Source organism: Trachypithecus francoisi, unplaced genomic scaffold, assembly GCF_009764315.1.
Source record: "Trachypithecus francoisi isolate TF-2019V2 unplaced genomic scaffold, Tfra_2.0 Lachesis_group20, whole genome shotgun sequence".
In the NCBI taxonomy this organism is placed as follows: domain Eukaryota; kingdom Metazoa; phylum Chordata; class Mammalia; order Primates; family Cercopithecidae; genus Trachypithecus; species Trachypithecus francoisi.
In genome coordinates this window covers 71,606,414-71,624,329 of record NW_022681466.1, presented here as the reverse complement: position 1 = coordinate 71,624,329, position 17,916 = coordinate 71,606,414, and the positions used below count along the sequence as shown (strand labels likewise).

General features: G+C 44.3%; 1 protein-coding gene across 4 annotated transcripts in view; it reads right to left on the bottom strand.

The window, feature by feature from the left end:
• Positions 1 to 3,605: 3,605 nt before the first annotated feature.
• The window catches only part of GLOD4 (glyoxalase domain containing 4), a 21,850-nt gene continuing 7,539 nt past the window's right edge, over positions 3,606 to 17,916 (bottom strand). For 2 of the 4 annotated variants that reach the window (XM_033185222.1, XM_033185221.1), the window contains 5 exons: positions 13,831 to 13,967; positions 12,307 to 12,393; positions 11,929 to 12,042; positions 11,754 to 11,840; positions 3,606 to 4,610 (listed from right to left, as the gene is read on the bottom strand). In XM_033185222.1, coding sequence (XP_033041113.1) covers positions 4,545 to 4,610; positions 11,754 to 11,840; positions 11,929 to 12,042; positions 12,307 to 12,393; positions 13,831 to 13,967 — 491 coding nt within the window. In that variant the 3' untranslated portion in view covers positions 3,606 to 4,544. Of the gene's footprint in view, positions 4,611 to 8,903; positions 9,046 to 11,753; positions 11,841 to 11,928; positions 12,043 to 12,306; positions 12,394 to 13,830; positions 13,968 to 17,916 lie in introns of those variants that run through there. The other 2 variants (XM_033185218.1, XM_033185220.1) reach the window with 2 other exon arrangements.

Here is a 17,916-nt window from a genome sequence, read left to right as displayed (position 1 = left end):
TACTTGTTAGGAATAATGCTTAAAATCCTAAGGAAATTGAACACTCAAAGGATTCTTAGCAAAGCAATTTTACTTCTGCACAGAGGGGTGCCTCGTTGGCCCCTCGCCATGAGAGCACACCTGAACCAAGGGGCACGAGAGCCTTTATTCCTGACACAAGTCCTGCCCCTGTACCTTTTTCCATTGGCCGGGGTCGGGTCGTACAATCTAAACTAATCCCACTTGGCTAAACACTTGATTTTTTTAGATAGAGTGGGCACGTAAAAGAAAGTGGAGAGGAAGGGGAAGGGGTATCTGTAATGAGCTAGAAAGTTAGTCCTCTTTCCAAATAAGGAAAGGAATGTGAGCTGGCACTGATAACACTTGGTACTGTGGCGTGCCTGGGCATCTAACAAAGGAATAAAGGATAAAAAAGGGGGGGTACTAAGAATTAAAGAATAAAATATTGATCAGATTATTTGAAGAAAAACCTCATCATATCCCACAAAGTAAAGCCCTAAAAATCTTCTTTGGAAAGACTGAGGGCCACAGATCTGTGGCTGTGTCTCCTTCTCAGGCACATCCTCAACCTTGGCAAAATAAACCTCTAAATGGGCAAGACTTGTCTCAGACACTTATCTGGACATATTTCATATTGTTTTGATTTTTGAACCATATGACTCTATTGCTTTATATAAAGAGGATGAAGCAAGGGCACTTCTTTATTGATCATTAAAGTCAGAGTACATTTACTATTGATTTCGCCTAAGATAAGGGTAAGAACGCTTAAGAACAAACGGAAACTTCTCAACTCTTACCCTGAATTTCAACAGACACATTGGAGGTCTCCGGAAAACTCTGGCTGCTAAATCACAGCAGCACTGAGTGGCAGGTGAGATAGCCAGACAGTCACATGAAGGAGCACTGAACGTCCCTAGGTTTGTTAATTCCGGTAATATGTCAGACGGACATGGACTTCAGACACTCCTGCAGGCTAACTAGGAGAGCTCTGGCAACACGGCCATTCTAAATCTTTCTGGAGATTTAACTCAAGGCACACGTATTTACATGTAGGCTCCATAACCCCTCAATTCAAAAAAACAACTCTGGAGAAGCTGGAGAACTTTCCAGCTTCATCTGTTTAAAACACCAGCTTGCAGCCTGAGCAACACAGTGAGAGTGTCTCCACAAAAAATCAAACAGTTAGCTGGGTGTGGTGGCACGTGGCTGTGGACCCAGCTATTCAGGAGGCTGAGGTGGGAGGATCTCTTGAGCCTGAGAGGTCAAGGCTGCAGACAGCCATGATGAAGCCACTGCACTCCACCCTGGGTGACAGAGCAATGTCTCAAAACCAAAAACAAAACACCAGCTTGGGCAAAGCTATCTTTTTTTTTTTTTTTTTTTTTTGAGACGGAGTCTCGCTCTGTCGCCCAGGCTGGAGTGCAGTGGCCGGATCTCAGCTCACTGCAAGCTCCGCCTCCTGGGTTTACGCCATTCTCCTGCCTCAGCCTCCCGAGTAGCTGGGACTACATTAGCTGGGACTACAGGCGCCTGCACCTTGCCAGGCTAGTTTTTTGTATTTTTTTTAGTAGAGACGGGGTTTCACCATGTTAGCCAGGATGGTCTTGATCACCTGACCTCGTGATCCGCCCGTCTCGGCCTCCCAAAGTGCTGGGATTACAGGCTTGAGCCACCGCGCCCAGCCAAAGCTATCTTTCTTATATCCTCATTTTCTAATTGATCATATCCCCCAGATGTGGGAAAGTAATAACTTTAGTTTAAAATTAGTTTTTGCACATCTAATGAATATCTAAATAATATACATATATTTTTGAAACGGAGTCTTGCTCTTGTTCCCCAGGCTGGAGTGCAATGGTGTGATCTCGGCTCACCACAACCTCCGCCTCCCGGGTTCAAGGGATTCTCCTGCCTTGGCCTCCTGAGTAGCTGGGATTACAGGCCTGCACCACCACACCTAATTTTGTATTTTTAGTAGAGATGGGGTTTCTCCACATTGGTCAGGCTGGTCTCGAGCTCCCATCTAATTTTGTACTTTTAGTAGAGATGGGGTTTCTCCACGTTGGTGAGGCTGGTCTTCAGCTCCCAACCTCAGGTGATCCACCTGCCTCAGCCTCCCAAAGTGCTGGGATTACAGGCATGAGCCATTGCACCCGGCCTAAATAATAATTTTTTTAAATTACTGTTTTTTGGTTTAGAATTACTTAGCTGAACTGTGCAGAAGCAAGCTTCTGGATTCCCTGATAAAAAGCCAAAGTTGTACACTCGAGGGCTTTAGGATGAATAAAATGTTTAAAAAAAACACAACAGGATGAGGCAGGCTGATCACCTGAGGTCAGAAGTTCAAGACCAGCCTGACCAACATGGAGAAACCCCGTCTCTACTAAAAATACAAAAATTAGCCGGGCGTGGTGGCACGTGCCTGTAATCCCAGCTACTCGGGAGGCTGAGACAGGAGAATCGCTTGAACCCGGGAGGCGGAGGTTGCAGTGAGCCGAGGTTGTGCCATTGCACTCCAGCCTGAGTGACGAGTGAAACTGTCTCAAAAATAAAAACAAAAAATGCAACAACGCAAAAGACATGACAAGCAATGAAATAAATAAAAGGAGGTAGATCTCCTAAAGCGAAAGCGTCCCGTGCAGACACACGGCGTTATCTTGCACCCTGCATGGTGCCCACTAGCATGCACAGTTGTATATTTAGGAGAAAAACGTTTTGGTACGCAAAATACAAGATAAGCAGATAAAAGGGAAACCAGTGTATGTTATTCAGTCATTCAGTACTTATATAAACCACTTATTTTACTATAACAAACTTCGAGGGCCACATTATAGCGGTCCCAATACACTGGGAAAAGGCGTTTCTTTTCACGAGGACAATATTACTAGAGATGAACATTAAAAATTACTTAATCTAATAGGAAATAGGAAAATTAACATACATTCTAAAGAGAAGCAGAAGTTTATCTGGTTATTCAAAGTTCATATAATAATTTCCACATGTATTAAAAAAAAGCTGGGCACGGTGGCTCACGCCTGTAATCCCAGCACTTTAGGGGAGGCTGAGGTGGGTGGATCACCTGAGGTCGGGAGTTCGAGACCAGCCTAACCAACGTGGAGAAACCCCATCTCTACTAAAAATACAAAATTAACCAAACGTGGTGGCGCATGCCTGTAGTCCCAGCTACTTGGGAGGCTGAGGCAGGAGAATCGCTTGAACTCGGGAGGCGGAGGTTGCAGTGAGCCAAGATCGCACCATTGCACTGCAGCCTGGGCAACAAGAATGAAACTCTGTCTCAAAAAAAAAAAGAACCAATTACCTAGAGGAGGGCCATATATAACTTGGTTTGCTTTGAAACTCAAGATTGCTTCCCCAGGATACAGAATTTAAGCTGAATGAAAAGCTGTAGAGCTGGATGATAATTTCTTTCTCTCAGTGAAGGTATAATAATAGTATCACACCTATAAGAAGATAAGCTGAAATGCAAACAAAATTTCCATGCCCCGCACCCTGGCAGTAAGGGAGGACAGCAGAGGTTATGATTTACAAGTAATTCTATGTATGTTCTTTTGGAACCAGGATCTTCTGAGTCAATTCTTTCCAATCTCCTAAGTTTATTTTTAAAAATCCCAACCTGGCCACCACTTTAAATGATGAGACTTAGAGACTGGTGTAACAGCTTGATTTTGGAAGCTTACTTTAGAAAAAAAAAATTCATTATTCAATGAATACACAATATAATGCCATTTCGAGTGATTAAAACCTATTTGTTATATAGAACCAAACAAAACTACAAGAAAACATTTTTAAAACCTTTTCTTCAGGCTGAAGAAATTGTTTAATCCATTTTAAAGAAATCTCACATGATGTTCTGTCGGGATTAAAAATATACACAGAAAAAAATAAAACAAAATATATATACAGAAAGAAACGTGCACAGAGCCAGGTGTGCAGCAACGTCACACACTCATTCCTTTCTGTTTCCTCTGGATGCTCAAAATGTAAAAGCAAGTAAGATGGGGATGGTTAACCAAACCTTTTGGTCCAAGGAATAAAATTTCTTTAAAAAATTTAAAATGTCAAAACCTGCCAGAAGATAGCAGAACAGCCTATCATTATCAGGTGCTGGGAATGGCACCATGACAAGCCATTAATTTGGACTGACTTGAACAGCTGCTGTCATAAAATCTGCATGATTCAAAGTTAACCCTAACCATCTGCAATCCCAACCAAAGTCATGTTTCATGCCGCTGTCCTAGTCTGGACAATCATCTGTCACTAAATCGAACACAGTTATATACAGAATGTGCAGTCCCAGCAACACTGTAGATTATAGCAGGCGTTCTCTACCTGCACTCATGGTTGGATTTCATTTCTAAAATACATCAGAGCTTTCAAAGATTGAAATACACAGATCTGCACTACCCAAGCCGCCTTCTTGCCTGTAGGGGAAACAAATCAGAAGAACATTTATCAGGAACTGATACGTCACGCCTCACAGGTGCTGGGCAGGAATCACAGAAGCTTGCTCTGCACCACGTCTTCCATTAACCTGAAGCTTTGGGTTTATTGTGTTTAGCAAACCACTCGTCACTTTTATCTGCTGCCATTGCCTGTAAAATAGAAAGAGAATAAACATTTACTCCAAGTCTGAAAAACAAAAGATATAGCCCACTTCATACCTCACTGTACTGACCACAATAAAAAAATTAACATTAAAAAAAAAAGACCCAACTCCCCGCTCCAAAAAAAAAGAGAAATAAAATTTTTTGTTAACATTTAAAGAGTATTAATCCAGTACAGAGTATTATGTTCAATGAGGCAAGAGATACTGGTGAGTAATGAGCCACTATGGACCCTCACTCTGCAAAGTCAAGGGCAAACAAAGCCTGTAGCCAGGAAGTGTGGCTGGCAGACCAGCTAGACCAGGGACCCGCATGCCAGGCAGCAGGTAAAAGAGAAAGTCCTGCCACTCCACTCACAGCATCTGGGCAGACACTCAAGAATCTTTAGTATCACGAAACTCAGTCTGATAATGAGGTCAAATATGAAACTCTATGTGATGTTTTAGTAATGAAGCCTGGAGTGATTCCTTTTTCATAAGTCTCCTCCCAGCCTACTCTTCTGATGTTGGTTCTGTTTAGTTTGGGCATCTTAATTAAAAAGGAAGCCTTGAGCCGTGCCCAGTGGTCACACCTATAGTCATAGCCACTTGGAGGATGAAGCCAGAGGATCACTTGAGTTCAGGAATTCGAGTTCAGCCTGGGTAACAGAGTGAGACCCTGTCTCATATATATACATAAAGACACAAATAAAAATACATAAATAAGTAGAAAGCCTTAACAATAATGTTTTGGTTCCATAAACATCCCTTTAGTTGTTTAGCAAGAACAAACATTCATTTACTTAGTCAAAAAGAGCTAGGTACCATGCTGGGTTCAGGGGTGTCAGCAGAGACAGCTGGAAGCTTTGAGGAGTGTACAGAACAGCTGAGAACTCAGATATGGAAACAAGTATTTTGCATGACAGAGTGTGTGCGCGCATGTGTGTGTCTTGAAGCATTTGCTATAATATCTACCTCAGCAGGAAGTCACAAGATGAGTGGGCAATTGAAAATGAAGAAACAAATATATTTATTATTTAGAAACAGTGAAGGTGAAAGTGGCTGTCCTAGGAAGTGTAACTCAGAGATGGACCGTTTCATTTCTAAAATATCTTAGTACTATCTGATTTATTATCTTGATGAAAGTAAGTATTTAAAAATCAAAGATACGCTTTAAAAAACCACAGCTCACAAATATGCACGTTTCTGTCTTTTAGGAGCCATAAAAAGTAGGAGGAAAGAACAACTAAATGATTTGGAGAACCTAAGAAAGCTTTTTTTTTTTTTTTGAGACGGAGTTTCGGTCTTATCACCTAGGCTGGAGTGCAATGGTGCAATCTTGGCTCACTGCAACCTCCGCCTTCTGGGTTCAAGCGATTCTCCTGCCTCAGCCTCCCAAGTAGCTGGGATTACAGGCATACGCCACCATGCCCGGCTAATTTTTTGTATTTAGTAGAGACAGGATTTTACCATGTTGGTCAGGCTGGTCTGGGACCCCTGACCTCAGGTGAGCCACCCACCTTGGTCCCCCAAAGTGCTGGGATTGCAGGCGTGAGTCACCACACCTGGCCAAACCTAAGAAAGCTTTTAAATGTTGAAGGACAATTAAAAGAGGAGGGGAGGGCCGGGCGCGGTGGCTCAAGCCTGTAATCCCCGCACTTTGGGAGGCCGAGACGGGCGGATCACGAGGTCAGGAGATCGAGACCATCCTGGCTAACACGGTGAAACCCCGTCTCTACTTAAAAATACAAAAAACTAGCCGGGCAACGAGGCGGGCGCCTGTAGTCCCAGCTACTCGGGAGGCTGAGGCAGGAGAATGGCGTAAACCCGGGAGGCGGAGCTTGCAGTGAGCTGAGATCCGGCCACTGCACTCCAGCCTGGGTGGCAGAGCGAGACTCCGTCTCAAAAAAAAAAAAAAGAGGAGGGGAAAAAAACCCGTTGGGTTGGATGCAAGAAGATGTATCTTAGCTAATGTAACAGTTCAGTGGGACTGGAATGGGGATGGGTTAGGGGACTTAGGGAGGGAGGCAGGACAGAAGGTCAGAGGGTAGAGAATGTCCAAATATGTCATATGCTCTGTCAGAGAGTTTGAAATTTATCTCAGAGGCAAGAGAGAGCTATCAGATTAAACAGTTTTAAAAATGACTGGATGTTTGCTTTGGGACAGACCGTAAGGTGACAATGAGGCTTTTCAAAGGGAAAGCTGAAAGGCAGAAGAAATTTCAGAGGTAGAACTCACAGCTCTTGGTGACTAATAGCTAAAATAATTTAAGGATGAGGAGAAATAATGTTCAAAAGTGACTGTCTGTAAATCTAAAACGTCTATTAAATATTAAAAAACAAAACACAACAAAATAACACCAAAACCGGCTCTGAGGATTCCAGTGGGAACAACCAGGATCACAGATACGCTGTCCTGTCCAGGGAGGGAGCAGGGCACAGAGGAAGAAAAAGGACTGACGGTAAAGCCTGAAAGGCATCCGTCCAGGCCCTGCCTGCTCCTACTCAGTGTGTGGTCCTCAGGGGTGAGGGGGAAGGACTTCATCACCATCCAAGCCCTTACCTGCCACTTAGTGTATGGTATTCAAGGGTGAGGGCCAATGACTTAATCATCCTTAGTCTCGGCTTCCTCATTTGCAAAGGCTGATGCTATCAACCTACAGGTTATGGTAAGAATCAGAGAATGTATATAAAGCACTTAAGGCTGGGTGTAATCCCAGCACTTTGGGAGGCCAAGGCGGGCAGATCACCTGAGGTCAAGAGTTCGAGACCAGCCTGGCCAACATGGTGAAACGCTCTCTCTACTAAAAATACAAAAACTAGCTGGACATGGTGGTGCACGCCTGTAATCCCAGCTACTTGGGAATCCCAGCTACTCTCCTGAGGCAGGAGAATCACTTGAACCTGGGAGGCGGAGGCTGCAGTGAGCTGAGATCATGCCACTGCACTCTAGCCTGGGCAACAGAGCGAGACTCTGTCTCAAAAAAATAAATAAATAAAAATAAGGCACTTAAGAATGTATTGACATAGTAGCATTTATTTCTTTTTATTTTTATTTATTTACATATTTTTAGTATAAATAGAGAGTTTATCTGGGCCAACCTTGAAGACGGCAACCCAGGAACATAGATTGAGGTTTCCAGAATCTACACTCCCAAGTAGCCTTTATTTAATATTACTGGAAGAGGAATGGATTTGAGGTAAGATAGGTCATAGACACGCTGAGTTTGATACATGGTGGGTTTCCTAAGTGAAGAGGTTCTCGGGATATAACGTTGGTCTGGACAGAAAAAGTACTACACATAAGATAAAAGGTTCATAAGCTGGACTTCACCAAAATAAAAAATTCCTGGTCTTCAAAAACTCAATTAATGGCTGGGAAAAATACTTGCATTTGCAAGTGATGAAGGAACGATGAGAAACTATGGTACAGAGTGGAGGTAAGAGTCACATAAGGGTCGGTCATACTCTCTTCGGTTGTGCATATTTGGAATTTTTCAGAGGAATGACTCTTCTTCATCGAGGTAAGAGTCACATAAGGATCTGTTGTACTCTCTTCGGTTCCGCATATTTGGAACTTTTCATCGTGAAATATTAAAAGTTATTAAAAAATGGACAAAAGACTTGAACATAAAATTCACAAAAAGACGTCAATGCCTAATAAGCACATGAAAAGCTGCTCAACATCATTGAAATATCCCTGCAGTCATCAGGGAAATAAAAATTAAACCTTTGTGGGGCTGAGCTGGAAGGATCACTGGAGTCCAGCCTGGGCAACACAGTAAGACTCTGTCTCTACAAACATAAAAAAGATTAGCTGGGCATAGTGGTGCACCTGTAGCCCTAGCTACATGGGTGGCTGAGGCGGAAGGATCACTTGATTGCACCAATTAAACCATTTCACATGTGCTAGAACAGGTAAAAAAAAAACCCACAAAAAGCAAAATAAGTGTTGGCGAGAATGAAGAACAACTGGACCTATCATAGACAAACGATGGTCCTATTACTTTCAATGACTGTCTGACACTTTCTTATAAGGTAAAAGCAATTCTACTCCCAGATATTTACTCAAGAGAAATGAAACATTTATCTATCTACAACAAGATTTACACAAGAATGTTCACGGCAGTCTTCCTTAGATAAAAAATCTAGAAATAAATCAAATGTCCACCACTGGGAAGAATGAATTAGCAAATTGTTATATTCATAAAATTGAGTATCCGTCAGCAATAAAAAAAAACCCCATCAAGCTGTGATATGCAGTTACACAGCGGCAGAATCTCAAAACCACGTTGAGCAAAAGAAGCCAGGCACAAGAGAATACCGAATGATCCCATTTGTATGACGTCCAAGAATGAGCTCACCTACAGTGACAGAAGTCAGAATAGCGGCTGATCTGGGAGATGAGGGAGCCAACTCATTGGAAGTGGGCATGAGGGAACTTCCTGGGAAAATGGTGTGTATTTTCAGTAACGGTTGTATGAGTAAACACAACTGTCAAAACACATTTAAATTCTACCTAAATTATGCCTCATCGACAACAACCACTTGTCTGAGCTAAGGAAGGAGTTAAAAACTAGAAGTGAGGAAGCTGGAGCAAGGATGATGGAAGTTCAGAGCAGGGGTAAGCAGAGTCACAGGTAAGCTCTCACCAGAGTAGAGGAAGAATGCAGAATGGGAAAAACGGCAAAGCAGGGCTATGGGTAAAAAACACTTTGGGATGAGACACAGAAAGAGGTGCCCGTGTCTGAGGAGAAACTGTCAGGGAGATGAAAACGGCAGGATGGCTGGGCGCAGTGGCTCACGCCTGTAATCTCAGCCCTTTGGGAGGCAGAGGCAGGCGGATCACCTGAGGTCAGGAGTTCAAGACCAGCCTGACCAACATTGTGAAACCCCATCTCTACTAAAAATACAAAAATTAGCCAGGCGTGGTGGTGCGTGCCTGTAATCCCAGCTACCAGTTACTCAGGAGGCTGAGGCAGGAGAATTGCTTGAATCTGGGAGGCAGAGGTTGCAGTGAGCTGAGATTGCGTCACTGCACTCCACCCTGGGCGACAGAGCAAGACTCCGTCTCAAAAAAAAAAAAAGAAAAAGAAAATGTCAGGATCGCCAGGGAGCAGGAGTTCATCAGTGCTGTGGAAGAGTGAGCACAGGCTGGGTGTGCTGGCTCACATCTATAATCCCAGCACTTTGGGAGGCCAAGATGGATCAATCAATTGAGCCCAAGAAGTTCGAAACTAGCCTGGGCAACATGGTGAAACCCCATCTCTACAAAAAATACAAAAATTAGCCAGGCGTGGTGGCACACGCCTGTGGTTCCAGCTACTCGGGAGGCTGAGGTGGGAGGATCACTTCAGTGTAGGAGGCGTAGGCTGCAGTGAGCTGAGATCGTGCCACTGCACTACAGCCTGGCTGACAGAGACCCCATCTTAAAAAAATAAAATGGGCCCAGGTGCGGTGGCTCACGCCTGTAATCCCAGCACTTTGGGAGGCCAAGGCAGGCGGATCACCTGAGGTTAGGAGTTCGAGACCATCCTGGCCAACACGTTGAAGCGCCGTCTCTACTAAAAATACAAAAATTAGCCAGGTATGGTGGCATGTGCCTGTAATCCCAGCTACTCAGGAGGCTGAGACAGGAGAATCGCTTGAGCCCAGGAGGTGGAGGTTGCAGTGAGCCAAGATTGCACCACTGCACTCCAGCCTAGGTGACAGAGCAAGAATCCATCTCAAAAAATAAAATAAAATGGGCCAGGCGCAGTGGCTCACACCTGTAATCCCAGCACTTTAGGAGGCTGAGGTGGGTGGATCACTTGAGGCTACAAGTTTGAGACCAGCCTGGCCAACCTGGCAAAACCCCGTCTCTACCAATACAAAAATTAGCCAGCATGGTGGCAGGTGCCTATAGTTCCAGCTCCTCGGGAGGCCGAGGCAGGACAATCGCTTGACCCTGGGAGGTGGAGGTTGCAGTGAGCTGAGACTGCACCACTGCATTCCAGCCTGGGTGACAGAGCTAGACTCCATCTCAAAAAATTTAATTAATTAATTAAATAAATAAAGAGCGAGGAGAAAGAGTCTGGCAAATTTGTCAGCTGAGAGGATGACTGAGATTCTATCTTCCTTCAGAATAAAATGTATAAAGACTGTATTTTCTATACATTTCCTGCTTTAACGTTAATTGTGCATCTACTATTATGCAATTTGCCAAGCTCTATAAACTATAACAAGCTGATGAAATAGACACTCTTCTTTTCTGAAATTTTTGGATAAGGAGACTAAAGTTCAAAGAATTTAAGTAAACTGTTTAAGGTCAGTCACATAGTTATGTGACCGAACCAAGAAAGACAGATCTGTTCCTTTAATCACTCAACAAAGTATTCGCAGAACGTCTAGTACACGCCAGGTACATGCTAGGAGCCAGGATCCAAAAACTACTTTGAATGCTTCTGAATTACTGAGTTTGACGAGAATCTAAAAGTAGTTGCTATATTTGGCAAGAAACAAAAGCACTTCACTGAGCAACGAGAGCCAGTGCACAACAGACCGAAGTGAAAACAGGAGGCGAGAAAGAGAAACAGTGCACACTCAGAGTTTCAGAAGAAGAAATCTGGAGAGGACGTAAGAAAGAGAAACAGTGCGCACTCAGGGTTTCAGAAGAAGAAATCTGGAGAGGACGTAAGAAAGGGAAACAGTGCGCACTCAGATTTTCAGAAGAAGAATCTGGAGAGGAGATATTGGGTCAGTAAAAGGTTTTTAAAGGATGGGAGCTTTCAGCACCTGTTTGCATGCTGGCGAGAATAACTCACTAGAAAAAAGAGACTGATGCTGCAGAATGGAGAAGAGATGATCAAAGGAGCTGCAGAGCTGAGGGGGATGGGACGGAGGCATCTCCATGCAGAGAGCAGAATAAGGACGGATCCAGCAGCAGTGCTTCCAGGGCAGCCTGAGGTTGTGGCAAGGCACAAATGCTGAGTCTAGACAAGCGGTCTACACAGATGGCAGTGAAGACATCGGTCCTTGGCTCTGGTCAACCCAACAGCGAAAGGACGTGGTTCTGATAGTAAGAACCTGGACCCTGTTGTGTGGGCCCTCCCACATACACTTAATGCCACCCCCCTCAGGCCCATGGTGACACAAATGTAGAAATGACACTCACATCATCCAACAATTTGCTTCCCTCTGGATCCACCTTAGAAAGTTCTCGAAATGCTTCATCCCCAACAAAGCAAATTTCATGTCCGTCCTACACCAATAAAGAGAAAAGACACCTGCCAAAGACATCCTTGAAGAAACCCCTGGTCCAGCCTGCCCCCTGCCTGAGGAGTACTTACAGGGTCGGCCAGAATGACCACCTGCACTGTTGCTTTCCCTGGGGTGTCCAGGCTCACCAGGGGAGTCAGAATCTTCTGGTTCTCCCTTTTCATCAAGTCTTCTAAGTCTGGCAACTTGAGGAAAACAAAGGGGCAACGTGAGCCAGGGGTCACACACGACTCAGGACACGGCCCTCGTCGGCCCTAGAGGAGTATCAGACACCAGAAAGAACCCAGGCACCGTGTGTTTGAATTTACTATCTCAACTGCTCTTCAAACAACTGCTGACCTTGATACTGAAGCCACAGTCAAAAGGACCTAGAGAAGGGAAGGGCAAGGTTCTTAGATGGCTTGAACGAGCCAGTCACAGAGCTCAAACACTCTGGTATCAAGCATTACCTCTTTCTGGGGGCAAGAGAAAGCAATTCTTCCAAAAGCTGCTGCGTGGTCCACTGCACCCTTGACACCCTGGAGCTCCAGCTTACACTGAAATAGGAAAGGGGGTTATTTTTTGGAACAGGTTCTACATTACATGTACGTGGTAGAAAAATTCAAACAGTATATACAAAAGGAATAAAGTAAAAACTAAGGCTCGGCCGGGCGCGGTGGCTCAAGCCTGTAATCCCAGCACTTTGGGAGGCCGAGACGGGCGGATCACGAGGTCAGGAGATCGAGACCATCCTGGCTAACACGGTGAAACCCCGTCTCTACTAAAAAATACAAAAAACTAGCCAGGCGAGGTGGCGGCGCCAGTAGTCCCAGCTACTCGGGAGGCTGAGGCAGGAGAATGGCGTAAACCCGGGAGGCGGAGCTTGCAGTGAGCTGAGATCCGGCCACAGCACTCCAGCCTGGGTGACAGAGCGAGACTCCGTCTCAAAAAAAAAAAAAAAAAAAAACTAAGGCTCTAGCCTACTCTCACCCCGGAGACTAGTAAGCAGTTTCCTGTGTATCCTTCTAGAAGCACTGCACGTGCACGCATCTATGTTTTTTTGACACAAATGGTAGCATAATTTACAAATTATTCTGTTCCTTGTTTTTCTCCACTTAATGTCACCATATCAATACATAAAAATTTGCCTCAATCTTTTTGCTAGCTACGTAGTAATCCATTCCATGAATGAACCGTAAATTACTGAAGTATGTCTCTAATCTATAGGACACTGAAATTCTTACATGTTGTGATTACAAACAATGCTGCAACAGACAACCTTGCACACACTTCTGTGTGCCTCTGTGTGCTGAGCACATCTGTAAATAATTCCTAGGAGTAGAATTGCAGGGTCAAAGGGCAAGGACTTCATCGTGCTCAAATGATGGGTTATTAGCAAAAGAAGACGAAAAAGATCTTGCATTAAATCCATTCAAGGCGCTGGGCGCAGTGGCTCACACCTGTAATCCCAGCACTTTGGGAGGCTGAGGAGGGCGGATCACGAGGTCAGGAGATCGAGAACATCCTGGCTAACACGGTGAAACCCTGTCTCTACCAAAAATACAAAAAATTAGCAGGGCGTGGTGGCAGGCGCCTGTAGTCCCAGCTACTCGGGAGGCTGAGGCAGGAGAATGGCGTGAACCTAGGAGGCAGAGCTTGCAGTGAGCCGAGATCGCGCCACTGCACTCCAGCCTGGGCGACAGAGCAAGACTCCATCTCAAAAAAAAAAAAAAATCCATTCAATCTCTTTGATTAAGCAATTCCACTTCTGAAGAGATATATCCGCAAATATAAACAAGGTAATATCTGGGTGGTGAGGTTATCACTTATTTTCATTTTCTGTTTATCTATATAAATATTGAATCACTGTGAAGAAACTATGGGAACAACCTTCATGTTAACCTCATTCATATAGGTTATAAGCCATTTAAAAGCTTCATTTATAAGCCAAATTCAAAGTAACAGGTTAGTTATTCTTCTCCAAGATTGCTCACCTGGTTATCGGCATAGCCCAGCAAAGCCCTTTGCTTTTCTTCATCTTTTTCATAAATTTTCATTCCCAGTAGATCACACCAGTAGTTCAAGGACTTGTGAAGATCAGACACTGCAAGAGTTACTTTTAATACAGGATCTGTTGGGTGATAAAGCAGGAACAGACAGATCAATTTAATGGAATAAAACAGAAAGACCGAAACATGCTCATGAATACTTACAGATTCAGTTTATGTTAAGAAAGGGATTTTAAGCCAGTATGAAGTCAGGTGCAGTGGCCCATGCCTGTAATCCCAGCACTTTGGAAGACTGAGGCAGGAGGACTGCATGAGCCTAGGAATTCAAGACCAGCCCAGGCAACACAGTGAGACCTTACTTGTACAAAAAATTTTTAAAAATTGGCTGGGTGCAGTGGCTCAGCTCACGCCTGTAATCCCAGCACTTTGGGAGGCCAAGGCAGGCGGATCACCTGAGGTCAGGAGTTCGAGACCAGCCTGGCCAACATGGCGAAACCCTGTCTCTACTGAAAATACAAAAAAAAATTAGCTGGGTGTGGTGGCGGGTACCTGTAATCCCACCTACTTGGGAGGCTGAGACAGGAGAATCACTCAAACCTGGGAGGCAGAGGTTGCAGTGAGCTGAGATGGCGCCACTGCACTCTAGTCTGGGAGACAAGAGCAAAATTCCGTCTCAAAAAAAAAGAAAAAAAATTAGGCTTGTTGGCTCATGTCTGTATTCCCAGCCCACTTGAGAGGCTGAAGCAGGAGGATCACTTGAGCCCAGGAGGTCAAGGCTGCAGTGAGCCAAGAATGCACTACTGCACTCCAGCCTGGGCGATAGAGTGAGATCCTGTTCCCCCCCCCGCCCCAAAAAAAAAGACAGTATGAAAAGCCTAATTATTCAGTGGATGGCACTAAGAAGACTGGCTAATCATTTGGTAAGAAAAACATCTTTGAAATAAATGACAAAATACATTCCTGATGGGTTAAAAAAAAAAGTTTAAAAAACGAAATCATGAAAATACTAGATCTAGATGATTATTTATAAAATTTTGAGTAGAGGAAGATTTTTCTTTAAACCTGACACCAAAGACAGAAAAACTATGAAGAAAAAAATTCTGCTACGCAAATTACACAAAATGGAAAACTAGACAACAAACAGAAAAAGGAATTACAATCAAAACCAGAGGATACAACACAGTCGGGGGAAAAACTGCAATCTATTGGACAAAAAGTCCTTAATATGTAAATCACCTGTAAATATTAACAGGAAAAGAATGAACATGCTAGAAAAATAGGCAAAAGGCACAAAGCAATAATCCACAGAAGAAGGAATTAGAATGGTCAATTAACATATGAAAAAATATTCAACCTGACCCCCCCCTAAAAAACAAAGAAATTAGAATTCACATAAAATCTTTTGTTACCTAATGTGCAAATAATGTTAAAAGTTGGCAGTGTTAACTCTATTAGTGTAGAGGGGAAAATCACAATCTAACACTACTACTAAAGTGTAAATTAGTACATTTCTGGGCAATAATTTGAGAGACTGTACCAAAAGCTTTAAAAAATGTTCATTGCTTTTGAAAGAACAAGTCAATTTTCAGCCACTCAAAAGGTGATTGTGGATGTATGACGGGCTTTTACCACAAAGACATTCATCAGTGTTGCTTAGAACGACAAAACACTAGGAATGACATAAATATCCAACAACAGAGAATTGTTTATCTTCCTACAATGTGATAATACAATGGAATTCCTATAAAAGGATACGAAGAAATGTATATACTTAATTATATATATGTATTTTTGACAAAAGATTGGAAAGATATACTCGAAAACGTCAGCAGTGGTTCTCTCTGGATATATGGGTGTGTGCGTTTTGTTCGGCTTATCTGCTTGTCGAAGGAAAAAACTTGATTATTTTGTAAAAAGAATAAAAGTCATATTGAAACACCTACTGTTGTTGGAAACTTTTCACATTTAAAGTGACTTTCTAAAGAGCTGTTCCACGTCTCCATCTGACTACGATACATTCATTACATTTTTCTTTCGTTTTTCACTTCCTTAGTCCTGTGTGTTAGAACAGCAATACTGTGACTAAGACGCTGTTTCTCACAAGAGCCTCCGCCTGGCAGGCTCCATTTCTGTCCTTTCCATTTACTTCAAAATCAACAGATCCCAGTTGACTTGGAGCCTGAAGGGACGCAGGACAGGAAGTTAACAAGTGGAAGAAGCTGCACAGAAGTAATTCAAAGGAAAGATGAATGCCAGCCGGACAGAAGGTCTGACCACACTCAACCAGAAACGCCCAGAGGGATTTCCATTCCAAAGGACAAAAGCATCTCAGCACCGTGGAGCTCTCTCTTATTTTAAGTACTGAACTGTCACTAAGGCTGGAGGAAAAAATGGATGGTGGAGCTAGTTGCAAGAGTTAAGTTTTAAAGTTAGCAAAGGATCAATCACCTATCAACAAAAAAACACCATCAACACCCTTTAAATCACCAGTGAAGTAGAGAAACACCATCTCTCCACGAGTCCCACACAGCCAAGTCTAGCCTCCCACACTGGGACGCACTGATCTTTCTCTTGCTGAGCACCAGATGATAAACAAGGAGCCTTCAACATCCTACGCAGACTCAGCACGGGGGCCCTGGGGACAGGAGGCCGACCCGTGGAAGCAGCATTTCCAGGACTCCTTTCTAAGGCCCACTTGCGGTCATACGTTCACCAAGTGAGACAGTGGGCACAAGTGCCTTTGCCATGCGCCAGCATTTTCCCTGTTTTTGCTTTTGTTTTGGCAGGGCAGGTAGGTGAATTTGCAGGCATTAAATACAAAATGAAACACTGATGAGGCTGTGTCTGCAGCCCACAAAACAAACCCTGCCACGTTTCCTTCTTGTTCTGTGTGGCAGCCAGCGAGGGGGCCCCTCACTTCCACGCCATCCCTCACTGAGTACCGACCCTACAGTTTGGGACCTCGGCTCCAGAGGCTAAATGGTTTGTGGATGATCCTATTTCTCTTGCCAGTGATTGGTTTCGGAGCAGGCACAGTATATCAGATCTGACCAGGAAGTTTGCTGGAAGATTCTAGGAAGGTTTTTCTTCTGCTCTTAAAAAGAAAGCAGGCCAGGCACGGTGGCTCACGCCTGTCATCCCAGCACTTTGGGAGGCCGAGATGGGCGGATCACGAGGTCAGGAGATCAAGACCATCCTGGCTAACACGGTGAAACCCTGTCTCTACTAAAAAATACAAAAAAACTAGCCGGGCGAGGTGGCGGGCGCCTGTAGTCCCAGCTACTCGGGAGGCTGAGGCAGGAGAATGGCGTGAACCCGGGAGGCGGAGCTTGCAGTGAGCAGAGATCCGGCCACTGCACTCCAGCCTGGGCGGCAGAGCAAGACTCCGTCTCAAAAAAAAAAAAAAAAAAAAAAAAAGAAAGCAAGCCAGGCACGGTGGCTCACGCCTGTCATCCCAGCACTTTGGGAGGCCGAGGCGGGTGGATCACAAGGTCAGGAGATTGAGAGCATCCTGGCCAACACGGTGAAACCCTGTCTCTACTAAAAATACAAAAAATTAGCCGGGCATGGTGGCGGCCGCCTGTAGTCCCAGCTACTCGGGAGGCTGAGGCAGGAGAATCATTTGAACCTGGGAGGCCGAGGTTGCAGTGAGCCGAGATTGCGCCACTGCACTCCAGCCCGGGCGACAGAGCAAGACTCCATCTCAAAAAAAAAAAAAAAAAAAAGAAAGCAAAAAGGGCCAGGCATGGTGGCTCACGCCTGTCACCCCAACACTTTGGGAAGCCAAGGCGGACAGATCAAGTGAGGTCAGAAGTTCAAGACCAGCCTGGTCAACATGGTGAAACCTTGTCTCTACTAAAAATACAAGTTAGCTGGGCATGGTGGCGTTTGCCTGTAATCTCAGCTACTGGAAAGGCTGAGGCAGGAGAATCGCTTGAATCTGGGAGGTGGAGGTTGCAGTGAGCCGAGATTGTGCCACTGCACCCTCGCCTGGGCGCTGGGCGACAGAGCAAGATTCTGTCTCAAAAAATAAATAATTCTTAAAAAGTAATAAAAATACAAAAGAAAAAA